The 21,773-nt window shown below is 45.3% G+C and overlaps 1 protein-coding gene across 1 annotated transcript in view; it reads right to left on the reverse strand.

Moving 5' to 3' along the window:
• EML1 (EMAP like 1) overlaps window positions 1-21,286 on the reverse strand; it is a 122,012-nt gene extending 100,726 nt beyond the window's left edge. The window contains exon 1 of the mRNA XM_032188353.1: window positions 21,005-21,286. Within this exon, the coding sequence (XP_032044244.1) occupies window positions 21,005-21,032 (28 nt within the window). The 5' untranslated portion in view covers window positions 21,033-21,286. The remainder of the gene's footprint in view (window positions 1-21,004) is intronic.
• Between the last annotated feature and the right edge of the window lie 487 nt (window positions 21,287-21,773).

A 21,773-nucleotide genomic window follows, 5' to 3' on the forward strand; every position in this document is an offset into this window, starting at 1 on the left:
GCTAGGCTTGTGCAGGGAGGAGAGCCTTGGCTCCCTAACAGCCCTCCTCCACCTTCAGCCAGCTCCACGAGAGCAAACATTTTTGTAAAGCTCCCTTCGAACAAAGGAGACAGCTCCAATGCATCTTTCCACCTGGGCTGTCTCAGCTGCTCCCCATTAACAAGTCACACACTTTATGACACAGCAACAGGGCTGCCAAAAAAGGGCTTTTTGAACCTATTCCTGCTCTGCAAAGCTTGATCATCTATAACGCTTGGTACATGCATTATTCAGATAATACTATTTACTGCTGCAATGCCAATTGCCAGGCTAGTGCAGCTTTTTGGGACTGAACTCAGAAGTGAAGGGCTGTTGAGGGCATTTGGCAGTGCACAAGAAGTGACAGCACCTCCTGAGAGCAAACCTCCAGACCTCAAAGCCAGCACCATGGGCAAGCAGCAGTCCTGGTCCCACAGAGCTACTGCTTCTGGGGCAGCCCCAGGAGCTGGGTAGAAACGCAGTGCATTCTTCTGTTTTATATCTGGGTTTGGCTTTTGGAGTATGCTGCCAAGTTGTATACTTCAGGGAGAAAGACAATACAGCTATTTAATCTGCATAGATTAGTCTCAGCATGAACTTCAATCCTGGATTTTCTTGGGTAGATCTAGGATGGGGATTTCTTTTGTTAGCTGATGAGTAACATAAAAAGAAGGTCTACAAGTCTACTGCTTAGGAAAATTAAAGAAATCTAAAGTCACATTTATGATTTTATCTCTCCCCCCCCCCCCACTCCCTCCATTACTGACTGAAAGTACAGTTATTTATAAACGCAAGCTAGTAAGCAATAAATCCCTTCTTGTTAAAATAAGTTAAACCATTAATGGCATTACAGCTTTTTTTCCTTTAACTGCCACCTGTCTACTTTCCAGGTTGTAATGTTGTAATTAAAGAAAAAAATAAAGATATTTTCTATTCTAAACACACATTAAAACACTCACTGAGAATAGGTAATACTTAAACAGAAATAACTCTATGAGTTCAGAGCTCAACATTGAGTCAGAAAGATTTTTTCTTGCTGTAAGCATGATATTTAAAATAGGGCAAACCAGAAACAGATGCTATCTTACAGTATAACAACCAGACTACAGAAAACATCATTACAGTAACCCTATCCATCTTGCTACTTAACACCAAGCCACTATCACGCTTAAAGAAAATTAATTACTTTGTAGATGGAGGTAAAAATCCCAGCTGTTATAGAACACAAGGTAATCCTCGTGCCAATGGCAATGTGGAGTTAAGTAATGGAAGAAAGGAGTGACCTGCACAGAAATCCGCTGCTCCGCTGGTGTCTGCCTGGGCTGGTTCTTCAGGGATGGACTTCATGTTCCTCAGAGATACCCCTGAAGCAGCTGGGGGGTTATAGCCAGGACCCACAGGGCTCTGCATGAGAGGCAGCTGGGTGCCTTATCTTCTTTTTATTTATGTGAAGGTTACAATGGCAGCAGACAGCAATGCATAGACACTAAATTAATTAAGCTGTTTTTAAGCCACGGCATTAAGGTGATGTCATAAGAACCTGCTTAGGATGGCAAGGTCACTGCAGAGGGGTAGCACATGCCCAGTAATAATAGAATTTGTAGTTTGAAGGATTTATCTTGGATGCCTTGAGTGGATTTGTCAAACCACTCGTTTTGCAAAATAGACACCACCTGGAGAACTTTTTCCATCCATTGACATATCCAACAGCATCTCTGATTTAAACAGGAGAAGAGCTGATTAACCTAATTCAGCTGTGAGCAGCATGCATTATATGCTCAGGAATGTCTAAATAGATACCTAAACACTAGATGTCTTTGGAAACACAAAGAATTGGGAAGAACAAAATAGTATAGCTCATTAATTTAGTCCAGAGTGAGTTTGTGGTTGCATACAAGCAGGCTCAGGCATACGTATGCTGGTAGACAAAAAATCTGCTCAGCTTTCTCTTGGGATATTATGTTATCATTTTGCATTGATAGCATGATCATGTTGTACAACTAATCGTGGGACATTTTCTCTATTTCCAAAGCAACTAGTTTTGGAGAAATCAAGAAAAGCAACAATTTGTTTTGATTTTCATCATAACCTTACAAAAATATATATTTTAGGGAGGCTCAATCAGAAGAAATAAAGCTTATGGTGTTGCCTCGCAAACTCTTAATGATACTATTGCCTCATTGTGAAATGCTTCAGCTAGGAAATGTTGAGCATCTGAACTGTAGCCATAATCCCCTCATACAGAAGCCTTTTCTGCAGCTCATATGGAGTAAGTACAAGCTGTGTCTTTGGCATTAAAGGAATCGGCTGAAGTGAGTAATGCTTTGTGTATTCTAGGGCTGCGATCTTGTAAACGTGGTAAAAAGATGGCAGCATTGGTTTTTCTAAGTAGTTGGTCCCACATGAGGTGAAGTGAGTCAGAGCATTTGAGAGGGATGGGAAGCCTTCAGAAAGGGGCTTTTGTTCCTTGTCTCCAGCCTCTAACAGTCACAGTGAAATCGTCTCTGCCATCTACCTCTTAGCATCGACATCAGTGGGGCTGTTGTTTGAGCAATGCTTATGAATATAAGCAAAGGTCACACAAGGAGACTTTAACATCAGGATCCTTTTTTTTTTTTTTTTTTTTTTGCCAAGCTTAAAATGGCCACATTGATGCCCCACCACTGTCTCCCATAAGGAAATGCTGGAGGCAGCTGGAGACAGAGACGGGGATCAATTTGTCACCAGGAGCTTTACAGTAACAACTATTTATCCCTGTCTGCAGTCCTCATACAAACAACTGAAGAGAAACATTTCTATTCACTGCATGGCAGCCTACTACCCTTTCTTCTCCTGATAGCTGTTACTTGTAATTGCAGCAAGAATAATATCCTGAGGGCTTTATGCTGATCTGCTGGATTTGAACACCAGTCTCTCAATTTACAGCCTCTACATCCCCACCGCAAGACGATCCCACGCCATCGCTGCTGCCCAATAAAAGCTCATAAAACAAGCTTAGGCCTGCGTATATTTTACCACCAATTTCACACGAGGAATTCAATGCAAAATCTGCGTGGTAATCTCTGCTCTGCTTTGCGTGCCACGGGGCAGATTTTGTGCCGGTTTGAGTGTGACAGAGCAGCACCGCGGGCGATGAGCTGTGCGAGGCCTGATCTCGGGCAGTGTGTGCCAGAGGAGGGCTGCACTCTATTAAGTGCTGCTTCTCGGAGCATCTCAGCGTTTTCGAGTGCTTGGAGGTTATGTGCTAGCTGTGCTTCAATGGTGCGTAAAAGCACTTCCCATTCAAGGTGAATAGTCATCGAAGTAACAGAGAAAATTGTTAAGTGCTGTCACTGGAGCCATCTTTGCTTTTTTATATAAGCGTTAATGCAGTGCCCTGCCACACATCGTGTGGGGTTTACAGCCCGTTACTTCCAAATGCTGACTATAATGATAAAAACAAATACTGTGTTTCTCACAGGTTTCCATCACTGCAGTAAAATACTGGATTACCTCATGATCCCTGGGGCTGAAGGTGGAGGATTTTGCGCAGAGGATCAACCAGACTATCAGAAGATGCAATCCCCCTGATCCCATGCTGGCACTGAGGGGAAACTGGGATCAGGGGTTCAGCAGCACAGCAGGGGGTGAGCACCCCCGTTCTCCCCTCTCTCATCACCTGAGGATGTATGAGGATGTATGTATAAGCAAATGAACTACCCCATATATATATATATATAATAATATATATATATGGTGATAGATAATATATCATATACATTGTATATCCACACACCTGTCTGTGGGCACCACTGCACATGCAAGCCAAGGGCACTTTGAGCTGTACCCATCCGTATCAGGAATCCCAGCATTGCCCCATTTGGATTTTTTTACTGGCTCACACATAGTGCTTCACACAGGTTTCTCGAGGTAAAAGGCCAAAGAAACGTGGGCACTGCTGCTAAAAATAGCCAGTTACGCCCTCAGTGATGCATTTGCTGGTGGGGAGTGCCCATACGTGCCTCCCTATAAACAGTCTGTTCTCTGGCTCGGTATTGTCCGTGCCAGCTTGTGTATGGCTCTCCAGTTCTGTTCAGTCTGTTTTTCTATGGGTTATATCTTCTTTAGCTAAATATATTAGGGCAGTCTATTTATCTCCCTCCATGGCAGCAAGACCCAAGCATGACTTTCTCCTGCTCTAGTAATGTCATAAATAAATCACTGTCCATTAATTCTCTGGGAGCATATAGCATTTCAAAAACAAAAACAAAACAAAGCAAAACCAAACCAAACCAAAGCAAGGAGCTGTCCTTTTCTCAGGTTAGATTTGCTGTGACAGTAACAGAAAGAGGAGCATGTCGTTAAACTTCGTTGGCAGACATCTTGGCATCGCTCTGATTTATGCAAGTAATAAATAATTGTACCGAATGGCTTCCCAAGGTACAGCTAATTCCTTGAGAGAAAGAAGCCCTCACGTGATTTAACTCCCCATCCCCCAAACAAGCACAGTCAGGATGCTGACCAGGATTTAAATCACAGTGCTGTAAACTGCCACAGATGGGGAGAAAATGAAATTGGGGCCTCTGGCTTCACTGGTAGTGCCAGAGACTGTTTATGAACGTGTAACTCAGCTTATTGATAAGCATTTTGACCCTGAGATGGGCCCTTCAAGGGACAGCTCAGATGGCTGCAGTGGCATGGCACGGTGATGGCAGAGAGCAGGGTTTTGGCTGGTGTCTTTTCAGAATATGAAGATGGTGCAGAGAATTCACAGCCCTGTGACACCAGGACCAGTGGTTCCTTCCATTGCTCCTGGCTCCTGATAGGATCTCATGTTGGACATCTTTTACCTTTTGATTAGTTGCTCACTCATTACTAATAAAAGCTGGTTTCAATTTTTGTTGCTAAGGGTCATTTTGGAAAGTATTTAGGGTTGGGTAGAACTGGGGAATAATAATGAAATCCTTTGGGTACAGACTGAATATCTTGTCTCTTCAGTTTAGACAAGCCACATAACCAGATTTATTTTTTTCCTGTAACAAAATAGTATTTTACTGATACATTCACTGATAATATTTGGCAGCTTCCTTTCTTATTTTTCTCTGTAGACACAATCTGTGTTATGAAATGTCTTTACTGCTGTCAAGGGTGGTGATTTCTGTAGCAGGTCTGCACATAACATTAAGTGTGCTATTTGGAGCAAAATGAGAGATACCAGCATATTTGTTTCCCCATTGGTAAAAGTTTTCCCAAACACTCCGTTTTCCAACAGCACGTTCCTGATCCATACTGTACATGCTCAGACTGCTAACATCATGTTAACAAGGCAACATCAGGGAACTTTTGATGTATCCAAGTTTTCCCTCAAGAGCTGGGCATACACATTTCCAAGCTCACAGAGAAAAGCTGCTGGCTTCCAGCAGCCAAAAAGCACAGCAAGACTCATATGCTGTGGCTCCCTCTGAATGAGTAAGCAGCCGAAAATATCTCTTGCATTTTCTTTGGCAACTGGGGTTACAGAGAATATTTATCCTCCTTTCCATATTTTCTGTGAACCGAGTAGTGGAAGATCACTGCTAACACAAGTGGAACACAGACTTCAGTATTTACGTGCTGTAGCTGGCTTCATCTCACACGGAACAGCTTTGAAACACTGATAACTTCACTCGTGACGTACTCTGCTCTCTTCTTCACAGCACTGGATTTTACAGCAAGTGCTTCTCTTTTTGTGTAATCTGACCTTATCTTGGTCCCACTCTTAATGCTCTTCACTATCAGCCAAGGCATTAATCTCTAGACTGTGTCCTAAAAACATTCCTGGAGAGGCGATGGAAGTACGTATCAATCCTGGTTTTCAGTCCATGCCATAAAGATTACTTTTGTGCCAGACACAACAGGACACAGATACACTTGTCAGTTGATGCGTGTTTGTATGAAAAAAAAAAAAAAGAAAAAAGAAAAATAATAGATGATATTTTGAGTTTTTAGGAATGAGAACTTAATACAGTAAGACCAAATTAAGCTCACTGAAATCAGGGAAAAGATGTGAATGAGCAATGAGGCAGAGTCTCAGTGACTATCTTCAGACAAAGAAAACTAGGCAATGTCCATGCATTAGACCCTTTAGCCTAGACTGCTAATTGCTGCCGAATGGGTTCACTTTAAATGTGGAGCTTCTTTTCTCAGGTCCCCAGAATGAATTCTCCAAACCCTGATATCCAAAGCTTATGTGATAGCTTTAGTGTTTACAGTAAATGAGAAAAATGTTTGTCTGCTTGCTGGCACTTTTGCAGCAGTTCTTCCCAAATAAAAAATATAATAATTGGATGTATTATTATATTAAGTCAGTAAGTGAAGTTCATAGAAATTCCCTTTCCAGAAAAATAAAAGAAAGTCTATCTGCCTTGTAACAGCCAGAGCCTTTTCCAGCAATCAATCGCAGGCAGCGCGGGCTAGCAGGCAGGGCAGGAGCGCCAACGTCAAGCCCCGCAGACAAGCCAAGAAGGGCTGGGGCCTGGCAGGGGACCAAGTCTTCCCCTGCACAGCCACACAGGCACCGCTAGGGAAAAGGTTGAGGGGCTGCTAATTTCTGCATGGCTTCCTAAACGCTGCTCCGCTCAGTCTTGGCACAAGACGCAAGCCAGAGCCTGCTCCTGCAGGACTGTGACTTGTATGTCAGTCCCCTCTTTCCTTTTGACAGAAGGAAGGAGGCAGACGACCCAGACTCACACATACACGTGGCAGTAACATGCCCCAAAGCAGTCCTTAGCCACCCTGCCACTTTATATCCCAAACGTTAGGATACCCTCTGCGGGAAGATTTGGACCCTCTCGGGGTGTGGTAGGATAAGCACAAGCACTGATCTGCCCCATCCCTTTGTCAGTGAATGGAGCAAGGTCTAAGCATCCCTAAAAATGGGCTTCTGCCCTTACTCAGGAAAACCTCCCTTTCGTTTTACACAATTTATATTTGTGAAAGAGCCAAAACAAACAAACAAACAACAACAACAAAGGATTGGATTCATTAACTATTAATGCTGCTAGTTATTAGTATTTCTACAGTAGCATTTGCATTCCTGAATCTTCAGATACAGATGAAAATGTATCCTTCCTTCACATATCTTACAAGTTAATTGATATGCAATGTGCCTTGTCAAGGGATGGCAAACAAAAGACCTGGGAGGAAGGAGATTTGCTCTGAATAAGCCGATAGCTACAAATGATTCTGAATCATATTGGAATTAAGTGACTTAGTGCCACTAATGCCACTGGCACTGCTGCTAGTCCTGACACTGGTGAGGGGCTTAATCTAAGAGTCTCTTTTGATTTCTCAGAGGCTCCTAGTGGTTAATTTTCTATTCCTTTTCCTTTTCTTCTTTCTCATTTCTCCTTCTTCAGAACTTGTCAGAGTAAAAGGCTGATGTCTGAAAGGATCTAATCTAGGCTATGGTTAGGTTATGACAGGCAGGAGGTAGAGGAACAAAAGCAGAACAGGACAGAAAATGGGGCTGATCCACTAAGATTTGCTAATTGTAATAAATATGAGACCGCACAGAAGCTTCTAATGAGCTTACATAAAGCATTTTAAAGGGACACTGTCAGGTTAAGCATTGTGTTTAAAAATATAAATTTTGTTAATAATTCCAGATTAAAACGGAATTAAACTTTAATGCTCAATTAATTTCTCACCCTTTGTGCCAGGGTCTGACCTGTGTTTCACACAACACAGTCACCAAAAACAGAGGGGGTTTTATTCTGCTGCTTCTTGGCTGGAGCACACCTACACCCTAGGAGGGAGGGTGGGCCATGACTGCCCTGTGAGTGATGGAAATGCAGACAGAAGGATGTAGCAGGGACATGTTACACCCTGGCTTCATTGGCCAAGCTCTGAGCTCCCGTGGAGCTTGCACAGAGGTCTCTCACCAGGCTGGCAGGGTTGCAGTTCCACCAGGACCAGCCCTGGGTCCTCACGCCACCCTGGGTCACACTGTGTAGCTTTGTCCACAACTTCATTTTCTTGTTTTAGCGCATTACTTAAACGTTTCCATGTTTAGATTACAGGCTTTTCAGAGCAGAGTTTGAAGCCAGAACAGTGACCATGCAGAGTTTAACTGAAACTGAAGGAAAGGGCTCGTGGAAACTTCACAAAGAAGTTTTGTAAACAGAGGTTTGATACTATGGTGATCAGTCCTTAGAAGTGTCGACTCCCTTCTCCTCTCTTCTCAATTCCTTAATGTTCTTCCAAACATGCAGATCGTAGTCCTGGCCTACATGGCAGCACTGAGTGCATGTTTATGCACTAAACGATTGCAGTGAAGTCGTGCTCACAGAACAGCGGTGCTGGATCTGCTTCCCAGCTGAGCCTCTCCCAGAAAGTCTGGGAGGGAGCAAAATGCCTTTGCCTGCCTTTGTATCTCCAGGGGTCTCCGGACAGAATGTGGTCTCAGTAAACCACAAAGCATGGTCCAAACCTGAGGAGGGTGAGAGTGCAATGGGGAGAGAAGGCAAGAAATCTGTTCCCAGGCTGAAAGGCTCAGGTATGTTGCCACGTGGAAGCCCGCCAAGGATGTGCTGGAGGTCATGTCCTCTGCTGTTTGCATTATCTGCTCGCTGCGGCACCCCCCAATGCTGCCCTACAGCCCCACAGCTCATCCTCCCAGCAGGCTGAACCCCAGAGAGGCCCTGCTGCTGGCAGCTGTAAGAGGAGCTGGAGCAGGCTGCGTGGATTACAGCGCGTCTGATCCCAAAAGCCGCTGGGCTTCAGGCCATGATCACCATGGGTCTCTTCTGGTAGGTGCAGCCTCCCTCCAGCATCCGAAGCATCCCAGTGTATCCGTTCCCACCCACAAGATGCTGCAGCAAACACAGTGGGCTTCTGCTTTTGCTGTCTAGCAAATTCTCCTACCCCAGGTGGAAAGATCCTCTGCTTCTTTTATACTGGAGAAGCTGAGAAAATAAATTCTTCAGAATAACCCACAGTCTGCATCAGTTCAACAGAAGCAAGAAGAAGCACTTAGAGTGTGATGGAAGAATTACTGTCCTCATGTATCGTTACCTGGGGGAGGACAAGCCCAACACACTAGAAGCTTTGTAACCATCTCAGACTACTTAGGGAATTTGCAACACAAGCTGAAATGTTTGAAAATGTATTTTTTTTTCCTCAGCCTTACATTTCCCAAATGAGTATGGACAAATTCAGGTCTGGAACAACTCCAGAGAATGTGATGAACTACCATCAGAAGAACAGAGGTAATTGCTTTGTTCCCCCTCCCTCCCAGCGTGATGCAATATCTCTTAAATCCAGTAGGGGAAAAAGAAAAAAAAGGTACGCAATGTAATAAGGACAAAAGTTTGTTCTGATTTCCTCAGCCTCTAAGCCCGCTGGGCACAAATCTGTGTTCACTATATGCTGCAGTCTCATGGCCCAGCAGATTGAGTGATGGATTGTGTTTTTTGTTTACCTCCCTTTCCAATCTCTTCTGTAAGCCAGAGATAAAGCCAGCACAGCTCTAGCTGTACTTTTGAACCCATGTTTAAATGGGGTGGAGATAAATCTTAATGAGATTGTCCTGCCCTATTACCTTAAGTAGTATACCTCAAATGAACCCTGCTAAAGGCTGTAATTCCCTTCTGAGATTTCAGTGACATGAGCAAGTGGCTCATATTTCACTGTTGTGGTTTGGGTCGTCATCAGATACTTGGTAGAATTCCATCTTTATTGCATAAGTATTAGAGAAACCAGAATTTATTAAAGATGTGAAAATAGTAGAAGACGTTTTCCTCAAATAAGCACTAAGAAATTTTCCCTAATCTCTGCTCCAAGCAGAAAATGATTTTTGCATCTCTATTTCATGAGTGTTCAGTCATAAAAACTTCACTCCTATAAATTCTAATGATAGATATTTTTTTGCTTCCTATTTCATATCAGGATAAAAGCCAAGGTGTCTTCCCAGGACTTGCTGCTGGGTGGAGTGAGGAAAGTGGCAGCAGATGGGCAGGACTGGAAGAACTGAGAGGAGGGACCGGAGATATCTCAGCCTGGGTGTCCCCAGTGAGCACCATACCGCAGCAGGGACACCATGTATTTAGGACCTCTTGAGAACAATGTGCAGTTGAAGATAGAGAATTTTTAGGAATTATTTAGCTAAAGTAATAAGAAAGGACTATCCCTAACTGCTGATCTAGCTCAGGGGAGAATTAGCCTTTCTGCCGATATTTCACACCACTTTGTAGATGTCTCATACCTGACCAACACACGGAAATTCAACTACCTGAGGATCTCAGTGGCATCATCAGGTGCTATTAACTGTGAAAGAAGAGATCTGGGGCTCATCTGAAGCAGTGAGCGGTTGCTTGTAGAGGAACAAGACCAAGCCCGTAGGAATGCACTGGGATGCGCCTACCCTGCTGCCTTTACTGCATGCTGTCCTCCAGGAAGGGAGTGTAAACACCCCAGCCAGTAGCAGTGAGTAGTGGAAAATAAATGTGGTCTGTGTTTGCTGGCTCCTCACTCTAAACAACCCTGAGCTCCAGTCGGGTTAGCTCCCAAGAAAGCATGCGTGCCGGATCGCAACAAAGCAGCTGGTGGGGCAGGCTTGGGCTGTGCTGGGGTGGACTCGCTCTACAGCATTGCCTTGTCCTTCATGTCAACTCATTAATTTGTCCAGTTGCCTCCAGTTCTCCTCTCTCCCTGAAGGGAGCTGGATTCCATAAGCGAGATTGTCAGTTGAGCAACTGCCTCAAAACAAGGAAATCTTTAAAGATTTGGCACCATAACTTAGGATAACCCAGCTGCTGAACCTCGTTAGGGAAAGAAATCAAATTCTAACCATGCACTCAATGTTGAGGCACATTTCTGAAGGAGAAAGTAAAACCAATTTAGCAAAACTGGATATTTTCTAAGCCTTTATCTCCTCCTTGGACAAAACCAAGATGTTCAGCCCCTGGTTACCTTTGTGTCTCCCAGACATGGAGCGGTGAGCTTTCTTGTGCACCTTGGGGCATCCCTCTCCCCTACAGGGTCTCTGGGCTGTGGGATGAGGGACACAACACAGGAACATGTTTGTCTTCTCCAGGAACCAGCCCTGCCCTGCTGAGGTCCTGACAGCAGCATGAAGTGGCGAGATGCTCAGCCCAAAACCATGCTGAAACCTCTCTGGTGTCAGTCATGGTTTGATTGACCTGAGTATTGAGGCTCCTGTGGCAGGGGATGCTCATCATGCCTTGACAAAAATGTGTCATCCAGTCCCTTTTCAGTGGTAGTCTCCTTCCAGCATATGTGGGAGAAGACATCAGAGTAAGCAGGGAGTAGTAAAGTACAACAAAAGGGCTATTCAGCTACTTTATGTGTGGGGAGGCTCCCCAAAGATCTAAAGAAACCAAATAATTGTAGAAGAGGAGTTTGCTGAGAAAACAACCACTCCTCCTGTAAAAAGCTGTGAGCAGATTGAATGCTTTCCCTGGAGTTTTCCAATTTTTTCATTAAATGACTCAAAATGAAAACATGCAAAAATGTGGTTGGTGTTTAAGAAGACAGTTTTTGTTAGAGAAATATTATTCTCCAGCCTACACATGTGAGCATTGTGTGCCTCAGCCTGCACTATCTGTTCCAGATACTGCACACTCTCTCACACTTTACCACATGATGCTCCTTCCTATGACTTAGATGTTTAAAATACAAAATATCTTGGGGAAAAAAGAAAATCCCCATTCTCCAGTGGCATAAGACTCCCCATATGTTGCTGACTGGGTGAGAATAGACATAGATGCCTTGCTGACCCCCAAATACTCATGACCCAAGAAAACTGGCTTTAGAAAAAATAAAGCAAATCTTACAAGGCTCGTGATAAACATCAAAGGGCTGGCAGCATTAAGATGAATCAAACATTTAAGGTGAAATTTCCCAGAGAAATTGCTTCCATTTCATCAATGTGCTATCTGTTTTCCAACAGCTATGCCTAAATATACCATTTGGAATTTATGATAGATGCAGGAAATAATAGTTTCCTTTTCAAAACCCTTTCCAGATGGGGCCCATATGCCTGCAGCACAAACATATTGCAATCTCATGCCTACGTCAGATGTGTGTGAGAAGGGCTGCTGACTCTTGTAGCAACAGGACTAACCAGGGAGCCTCTGTTCTAGGGTAAAAAGAGTTGTAGAAAATGACAGGTTTAGTGTTCCAGGGACAAGTTGCCTGTGCCAGAGCTGCTTGTGTGCGAGTCTATCAACACTGGAGACTATCTCCAAACAATTAATGAAGTATCAAGTTATTATAAGAACAAGCTGAGAAAGTATATTTATTGCTAGAGATCTGGTTATGAGGTGACAGAGGATTTTAGATTTTATGACGAATGTGTTTCCAATAAGCTGTTCATCGTAACATCACAGCTTCACCTGTTGGAGATATTGAACATGGTGAAGGATGCAATTCCAGGAAGATCAAGGACAATTTCAGGCTAAGTTCATTTTAAAAGCATTGCCAGGAGCTGGATTGCATCTGTGCCTCAGCCACAGAGCTCCTCTAAAAGGGAGGGTAGTCGCTCCATGGAGCAGCTGTGGAAACCAATCTTTCCATGACAGTCACTACCGGAGCGCTCCTCATCTTCTGGTTCTGGACCAGAGGCCAGAGCGGTGACTTGCAGGCATGTCCAGCTCTCACAGCTAGAAATGAAGTTTGAACGTGAAGTACGGTGCTGGGCCTGTGCCGTGAAAGACGAGCGCCTCAGCACCTCGGGGGAGACACCCACATCAGTCAGCGCTGGTTTTGGCTCAGTCCTGCTGTGCTTCTGTGCCTCGTATGTACACTCTAACCATACCACACACGTGGCTGTGACTTATTGCTAAGTCATATCTGGAATGTTTCAGTAGGGGAAATACCAAACATTTACTGTTTTTGAATTAGGTACAGAAATAAGCATGTTTCTCTGAACAGTTGTGCTGGGATGGAGTAGGGGTAATGCACAGCACCTCCCACACACCACAGCAGTGCTTGCTGGTGGGGTCACATCCCAAAAACTGTACCAGGAATGCAGCCAGGACTCGGGCTGTGTGATTTGGGGAGAATAATGGAGCTGACCCAGCTACAGCCTGTACTTGTGGGTCTGATATATAAAGGTATTGCTGAGATTTTAAAAGACTTGTGATCCAAATTCACTAGAGTGGATAGAAAGGCTCCTTTCCACCTGGATCAGGCCCTTAAAGCTCTCTGTTACCACAGAGAGAGAGAGATGGGCAATTTTTAAGTTTAACCCAAAGTTATGTCCTTCTTAATCACTGTGATATGATCGCACAAAACCTGAGGCCCTCATTTGTAGATTTTTGAGTATCCGTGGAAAACACTTTGGTGCTCAGACCTCATGCACAGGTGTTTTTTTGTGTGCTTTCACTCCTTGGTTGTGCCAGCGAGACGAATTTTGCACAGAGCGCCTATGGGTTTGTGAAGGGATTTTGGACCTAAACCTTGCAATCATTTCTCTTTCAAATACCATCAAACACAGCCAATGGAAATATGAACCATGTGTACAGAGCTCAGAGCAGTGGAGAGGAGCTGAGAGGAGTGAGCCTGGGCGCCTCTCTGACATGCTGCCTTGCTGGTATCCATGAAGAGGAGAGCATAACTCTCATAACTGTAAACCTTGCTGGAATTTCTTGTGGCTGCTCAAGGGCCACTGCCAATGTTCTGAGCCCAGGATGGAGCCACCTAAGGAAGGAGCCCCATGGGGACAGTCTGTGTGCAGGCCCATCGGCAGCTCTGGCCTGTCCCAAGGGGCCCAGTGACCCACCACATACTTCAGCTGCTCTGTGAAGCCCAGGACTGCTTTGGAGAAGTGAACCTGGGCACCATCAATAGGTCCATGCCCAGCACTTGGCATCTGCCAGGAGCCCATTCCTCTGTCCCAGTATTTCTTTCCAATTTCACACAAGCAAGAAAGCATCTGGAGGACCTCACTGCTTTTTCAGATGAGGCATGAGATGTAAAAGAATCCTGGATGCTGCTAATTTAACCTTGGAAACCATCATTGCATGGTGAGGAAACTGATCACAGGCAGCAAGGAAAGAAATTACAGGGACAGATAGGCAGCTAAAGAGGTAGATGAGGGCCTGGGCACTCACTAAGTTGGCGTGAGGGTAAACTGGCATTTTGTTTGGAGCCTGAATTGTAAAATGAGGGAAATGTGCCCCACCCTGTAAATTACTGCCCATGAAACAGGTCTGCTGCAAGACAGGGCTCCAGACAGCAAGAAGTAAATGTTAAATGCAATTATGGCTCCTAAATGCCAATGGCTTAACACTGGCTATGCTGGCAATGCTGCAGATGTTGTGAGGCATGGTGGGGAGGTAAAGAAAAAACACATCAGCTGTTTTTCTGCGTGCCCCAAGTTACAGTAAACATCATGGACTAAGACCATCAAGAAATGTTCTGTATGCTCTGTGCAAGTGTTCCTGCTTACAGACCCTAGGACAAACTAGAGATTTCAAGTATTTAGATGGACAAGTAAAAGCCTCCTGCCAGCAAAATCCTCCTCCAAGGGAGGAGGAGCCCTTGGCAAGCCATGTAGCCTCTTTTATATTTCCTTAACTAGATCCTTAACCAGCATCCCAGCTGCAAGCATTCATGCTAACTGCTTTTGTATCTGATGACTGCCTGAAAGAGCTCTCCTTCCTCAGCATGGCTCTCCTCAGGAAAAAAGGAATAGGGGAAAAAAAGTAGAAAGAGAGCCATGAAAAAGAAAACCTTTCCTATTCTTCCAGATATGGTTTCAGTGCATTTCTGCAAACTCAGACTTCTGAAAAACAGCGTTAACATCTATGCTACCTCCAGCTCCCTCCCTTTCACAGGGCCGCAGCAATTACTACATGGGCTCCGGAGTCCCCAGCTTCCTCCCAGACCAAAAAGAACTTTGTTTTTTCTTTTTCCTACAAAAGATCTGAGAAGGTGGATGAGAGACTTCAGCTGGGCTGCTGCAGCCTCACTGCTTTGAAAACAGCACGTTTGAACATTGCTATCCCTCCTCAGCGGGGAGGGTGCAGGCAGGTTTAACTCCTTATGGATCCTCAGCTGCGTTTGATATTTTGGATCATGGGACTGTCTTGAAACGCCTTACATGCAGAGAGGGCTTTCCAGGTTTGTCTCTGACCTCTTCCCACTCCCGTGTCTGCACAGGGATTGCTTTGTTGCCATGAATCTGCTCCTGGCGTTTTTCTTGTGAAACATGGATTCCTGGGGCTCCTGAGTCACACACATTGCCTTGCCTGTTTTCCTGACCCTCAGATTCAAAAATCTCTATAAAAACACACACACAGATAACACAGTTTCATTCTCATTAGCGTAGCTCTCACCAGTGCCCAGGCCCCTGTTGTTGCACTGCTGCTGAGGCAGAGTGAGGAGCTGGTGCTTGACCCACCGGCCTTCAGAGGCTCAGAGGGACTGTTCCCAGCTGCCAAGAAAGCTCTGGGATTTTGGTTTCATGTGCATCGAACTAGACCAAGGAACCCAAAGATTATATTTGTTTTTATTTTACTGAAGAATTTCAAGTCATTTTGTCTGACTTGCCACTTAACTTCAGTTTTCAAAGTGTAGCCTAGAAATGTGTTAACATATTGGAAATGTTGACAAAATGTTACGCTTTGATTCAGTGACCTCTCTATTTGTTGATGGAAGAACACTGTACTGGAAGATTTGTTCCTAACAGAGTTAATGATCTGCTCCTGATCTGACTTCCCCAGTGCAAAAAGAACTGAGTTTGCCAAGAGGTACAAGCATCAAGCCCAAAGTTTCTGTGAGGTGGTCTTTAGTTACAAACCCTGCAAAATAACACAGAACATGTCAGGCTCTCATTGTTTTGCAAAAAGTAGTGATTAATGCTACCTACAAACAGTGGTCATTTTGGGCATTTTTGGTCAAACGGGCATTTCTTGACGGGTAAAGCCACCAGCTCCAGCCAGAGCTCTTGCACAGAGCCTTTCATCTGCATCTTCTCTTGAAGTCTTTCACAACGCTGAGCATAGGGCTGGGATGCCTTTTGGGTGGCAGGTTTTAGAAAGCGGGAAGTGTCTGTATGAGCAGTGGTGAACTGCACAGTCTCAGAGCGGTGGAAGTGCCTGAAGGCAGAGGGCAGGAGCCACTGGGGATTTCCCTTCCTCCCCATCCCTCCCAGGACTCAGCCATCCCCCTGCACCCAAGCAGGCAAGGAATGGGTTGCTGGCCCAGGCAAGCATGGCACAGAGCTCTTGGGAAAGGAGTGGAGAGCAGGAGGGAGCCACGTGGGCTGCAGGAAGTCACCCGGGACTCCAGCCAAAACAGATGAAACTGCTCCATGGATGGGACAGCCTCCTATGGAAAGTTGCCTGCAGAGAGATGAAGTCTCCTCCTGCAAGCCTGGAGTGATCAGTGGGCGAAGCAAGAGCACAGCCCATGAAATGGGCAAATGCTGGAACTGCTTCTTTCTTGAATATTTATACTGACTGTTATATTTATATATAAATTCTGTAAGATGTTTCTCTCAGCCCCTCTGCAGCTCCATCTTTAAATGGAACAAGGCAGACAAGAGCAAGGCTGGGCTATAAGGACTTCAGAGGAGATCAGCAGGCATGCTTCAGGTAATCTGCAGTGACATCTGGCCACAGCGACCTGGACAAGCTTGCACAGCTTCAGTGGCTGTGCTGAAGCTGCAGTCATTTACAATCATTCTTAATTTGGGGCTTCAGCCCAGGCTTCTCAGAAGGTGAAAGTTTTATATGTGTTTTTCTCCGGTTGTTGCTGGGAGTACTGACTGCAAGGTTGCTCGTGCCTTGCTGTGCGAGGTTTGACAGCGAGGTCTGCAGCTGTGGGAGCCCCAGCCTCACCTGCTCTGGGCTGGGGATCACCCAGGGATCTCTGAGGACACAATCCAGTGCTCCACAAAGTGCCGGATGGCCTCAGGGGGGCCAGGATCTGAAAAAACATTGTCTTGAGATGCTAAAGAAATGCCAGTATACTTCTAACCTGCAAGCATCTGGGTCTATATAGGGGAAAAAACTTGCCAATTCCCTGCTTACCCAGAAACCTGGAGTACTAAATATGGTCTGTAGAGAAATTCTGCAACATAACTTCAGTGTGCTGCCTTTTATTTAGGGTCTCACCCTGCAGGCAGTAGTATTCAGTGGGACCACACACAACACTGTTAGGGTCTCAGTCAAGACCTTTTATCTAAGTTCTAGACTGCAAAGCAGAACTGGTGCTCTAGCCCTTAAAGCCACAGCAGTGAGACATTTTTACCAAATCTGATGAAAGATGAATTTAAAGCATGATCCTGTACTGAGCATGTAAAAACAGGACAATTTTATTTGGCTGGCCCACACCCCATGCAGGCACTAAACCATTTCCTGTGACTTTTTATGACAAAAATGTATTTGTGCCATTTTTAAATCCCAGCAGCCATGTAGAGACAGCACAATGCGGGTGAATGAGGTTCTGCGCAGTAGCAGCCTCACGGCTGACCTAAATGGACTCACCGTGACAGTGCAGAATATGCACGAATCTCTGGAAACTTCAATTCCTGGAGGGTTCTGGGATATCCTGATTCTGCAAACACCAATTTTAGCAAATTGGCTCCAGTCTCCCTTAAAGACATGTTTGAAATGTGTAATTTTAGCTTTGAAAGGAAGTATTTAGCTCAAGAGTCAGGAACACGCTTCAGATGAAAGGTCTTATTTCCTCCTCTATTGAAATGATGCCAATACAAGTTTAGGAGGAATTTTAAGGAAATTCAGTTATATTTGCATACCACCTGCTGCAGAACAAGATAAATCAATTCTGTTTCTTTCTTTTTTAGCCCTGTTTTCATAAATAACAGAGAAAGTATGTACATAGAAGATTCCTGGTATCCGAAGAGCTATACTCTCTCCAGCAATATAATCCTCATCTATTATGGCTGAATACCTTGAATTATCGTGGCAGTGATGTTATCCACAAAAATGTAGCCATGCCATTCAAAATCAGTCTGTGGCTGACGGAGACTTTAGGAGAAAATAAGGAAAGAGGCACTTTAAGAACCTTTGAATGACTTCAGAGCTTTTTCTGAAGTCGAGAGGATTGTGTTAAGAACCAGAACCATCGTGACTCATATATTCCTAATCAAAATGTTGGGTGCGTGAAAAGCTGTTCAGTCACACAGAGACTAAATTGTCTCCTTACAGGAGGAAAATAATACACACAAGAGGAAGCACTTAAATAATTGATGTGCTCTTCTTTTATCTGTGTGTAGGAATGACAGTAAATCTATGTACCTAGCACTAATGGGTAGCATCAGTATGCCAATAATTGCTAATGACAAAGAAATGCGAGTGTGATAGTCCTGAAGTGGCTGATCCTTATTTTTGCTTTATCTACCCATGTTACAATGGTAAATTGATGGTGTAAATTTTAGAAATCTGCTCACTAATATGTCACTTTGATAGTAATGCTCACAAATGCCTTTTTTGGTAAGAATTCAGTCCAAAATGCTTGTACAATTACTTAGATTTAATCTGCCATCTGACAGCTAGGATCCTTCTTTTATGTCTTCTGTGCCACATTCAAAAGACAATGTAAAACTTTGTTTGCAACACATGTTTAATTTTCCATTACAAATAAGAGAAACAGTGCAGCCACCCTGGAATCAAACATAAACCAGAGATTTAAAAACCCAGTGCTTTCATCCTGAAAAACTGCATAACCATTTGCAGTGCAGAAGTGGGATATTCCTACTGAATAAAGCTTCTTGTTGAGAAATTATTGGTGTATCGACCCATTCACATCCAGCTATTTAATTCAAAGATTGTATTGAGCACTTCCCTCTGGGTTGCTTGTCTGAGGGAACAATTACGCAGCTGTTCTTACTACATTCTTGTGTGGGCAGAAAGCACTGTAAAAATCCTGGCATGAGTTTACAGTAAGTGCAACCTCCAGTTCGCGGGCTGTTCATTAGGCGTACTCTTTGCAAGGAGGTTGGCGAAGCGATACGTAGGCTTGACACTAATATTCTGCTTTCGCTAAACTTATTTATAGTTGCGTGCCTGTTTATGCTCAGACACATGCACACGGCTGTCCAGGTTGTGTTATAAACAGAGCTCAAGATCCCTGCCACGTTGCTTATGGTACACACCACTACAGCAACTCCTTGCAGCTATGCTGCCTGGCCACTTTCAAAACTAGGAGTTTTAGAAATACAGCACCCGTCTTACTGTGATGATTGGGTTCAGAAGAGTGGTATTTCTGTATGGCTGGACACTAAGCATTATTTTAGCAAGTTTTATGATGGGTTTCTTGCAACCCTTTCAATGGAGTTTTTGCTGCTGAAGTTTTAAACTCTGAAATAGCTGGTAAAGGAGAAGTAACCACAAAGGGAGCTGCGTGATTTCAAAGCCCCCTCGCAGGAAAAGCCCTCCATTGGTCTGCTCCTCCAAGGTCTGCTCACAGACCCTGCAGAAGGGCCACCTCCCAACCCGTACACCACTGGGAGAGGGAGGTGAGGGATGAGCCCTGGGGCTGGGCAGGCTGCTGGGAGGCCCTGAGTTGGGTGGATTTGGGGGGAGCAGAGGGAAGCATACCTGCCCCTGGCCTGTGCCAGGACATTTCTGACCTGTGTCTGCACCTACACATCTCTTCTGGCTCCTTCTCCGCCTAGCAAAGTGCTGCTGCACCTACAGGAGCATTTCTGAGGGCAACCTCCCGGACCCTCAGTGGGGAAGATTGAGATATCAGGAGCTCCTGCACACAGCATGCTCCGCGTGCTCGATATCAGTTTCATCAGTAATATCAGATGCCAGCTAAATACTGTCACTGTCATCCTGAAATATCCCACCCTCGGCTCAGAGTGCTTAACAAGCAAACACAGGCCGGGCCCTTAAAATCAAAGCCGGCTCTGCCGAAGAAGGGAAGCCGTGCTGGTTCTCGGATCAGCCCTTTGACAGGGTGGGTGAGGAAAGCCCATCCCCAGCTCTCCTGCCTTCAGACAGCACTGGTAGCTGTGTGACGGCGCAGGGAGCTGTGCATGGTGCAGTTCACTCTGCATTGCATACATAATTTATAATTTTCCAGTGGTTTTGATTGCACATTTTTGGACATGGGGTTGCTTTCGTAAAATGGAAGCAGAGAGAGAATAAAAAAAAAAAAGAAAAAAAAAAAAAGAAAAAACCACCTCTGCTGCAGCTGCCTTCTGTAGTCCCCTGTTTTAGTTGAGACCCTCATTTCTAACACACGGCCTTCACAGGCCGCAAAACACAAGCACTGCATACTCTGCCTGTGTTTGTCTGTATACACAAATACCTGAAAAGATCAATGCTTCCCATGGTACAAGAACAAAAAAGAACAAAAAAAAATGTTTTCAGTGGTCCATGCCTTTATTAGCAAAATGCCTTGGCAGAGAGTTGCTCCAGCATTACAACAACAGTTTCCTGTCACGCCAGCAGCATAGCGGGTGTTTACAAGATGTACAGAAGTTACAAAAAAAGCAGCTGAGAACCACGCTGCTTTCTGAGCTCGGTGAAGTTGGGCACGTACAGCCATACGTGCCCGTAAAAGCCTCCTCCAAAAGATGCAGGCAAAACACGCGAAGCCCTGACTTTGGAAACACGGCGCGCCGCTATTTCCTCTCAGCACACAAACCACTCACCGTACATTTATCTGCCCTTGCTGCGTCCGCAGCCGTTGCTGCGGGTTTATCAGCACGCTCCCACCAGGCGCCCGCGGCGCGCTCACTCCTGGGGGACCCGTTCCCAAAAAATCCCCCACGGGAGACAGAGACAGCAGGCACCGACACCGTCACCCTCACCTCTGATGGACACAGGGGCCGGCTGCCTGCAGTACCCAGCTGTTCCTCGCCCCTGTGCCTCTCCCCATGCACTGTGTGGGCTCCAGGCTGGCAGTGGGGGGCTTCTCGTTGCCCCTTGGTGGTGGCCGGCCGGTGGGCTGGCGTGGGGCTCTGCAACCCGAGAGCGTGCGCTAGCCGGCGGGACGCTGTGGTAAATATAAATCTGGCTCTTACCCACGGGCAGTCCCTCGCAGTCAGACATCGTGCGAGAAGCGCTCCTGGCTGGGGGCTCGGGAAAACCACGGCGAACAAACACCCGCGCGGGTCCTTCTGCTCGCAGAGGCAGGAGGGGGGGAAAATATCTACGGATTTACAGCCACCCGGCTCCTCCACGGTACATCTAACCACCCAGAGAGCTGTAGCAACAGTCCTGTCTCTGCCTTCTCATTATGGGATGTAAAGATAAGAATGTGCTTTTGTGCCAAAAGAGTGTGCTATTGGTGGATAAATTTGTTGTCATCCCTCCCCTTCACGGAGTTTCCTCTTTAATGTCACAGAGGCACATTACCCGGCCTGAAAGGCCATAGAATATTTATGAAACAGCTTTTAAGAGCTAAGCTGCGAATCCGCAGCAAAGGAGGGGGCTGAGGGCTGCGGTGGGAGCAGCACTGTCCCCGGGGGGACGCAGGCGGTGGCTGCTCCTCTCCTCTACAGCCGCTGGCAAAACGAGGGTGGGAGCTGGGAGAGGGGCAGGGGCTGGAGCACAGCTGGTTGCAGGGGCAAAAAAATAAATCTGCTTTGGTTTGTGCTGTAAGATCTGAGAAACGGTGCTTGTGACGCTGTTTGCTGTCCCACCTTGTGTGTTTACCGTTGGCAATGTTCCGAGTGCAGATTTTTTGGTAACTTTTTGTCACTTTTGCTTGCTTAAAATATGCAGCTTTGGTGAAGTGAAGCATTTCATGGCTACCCTTGCAGCTCAACTTTTTAATGTCAGTAAATGGAT

The sequence above is a fragment of the Aythya fuligula genome, chromosome 5 (genome assembly GCF_009819795.1).
Source record: "Aythya fuligula isolate bAytFul2 chromosome 5, bAytFul2.pri, whole genome shotgun sequence".
NCBI lineage: Eukaryota > Metazoa > Chordata > Aves > Anseriformes > Anatidae > Aythya > Aythya fuligula.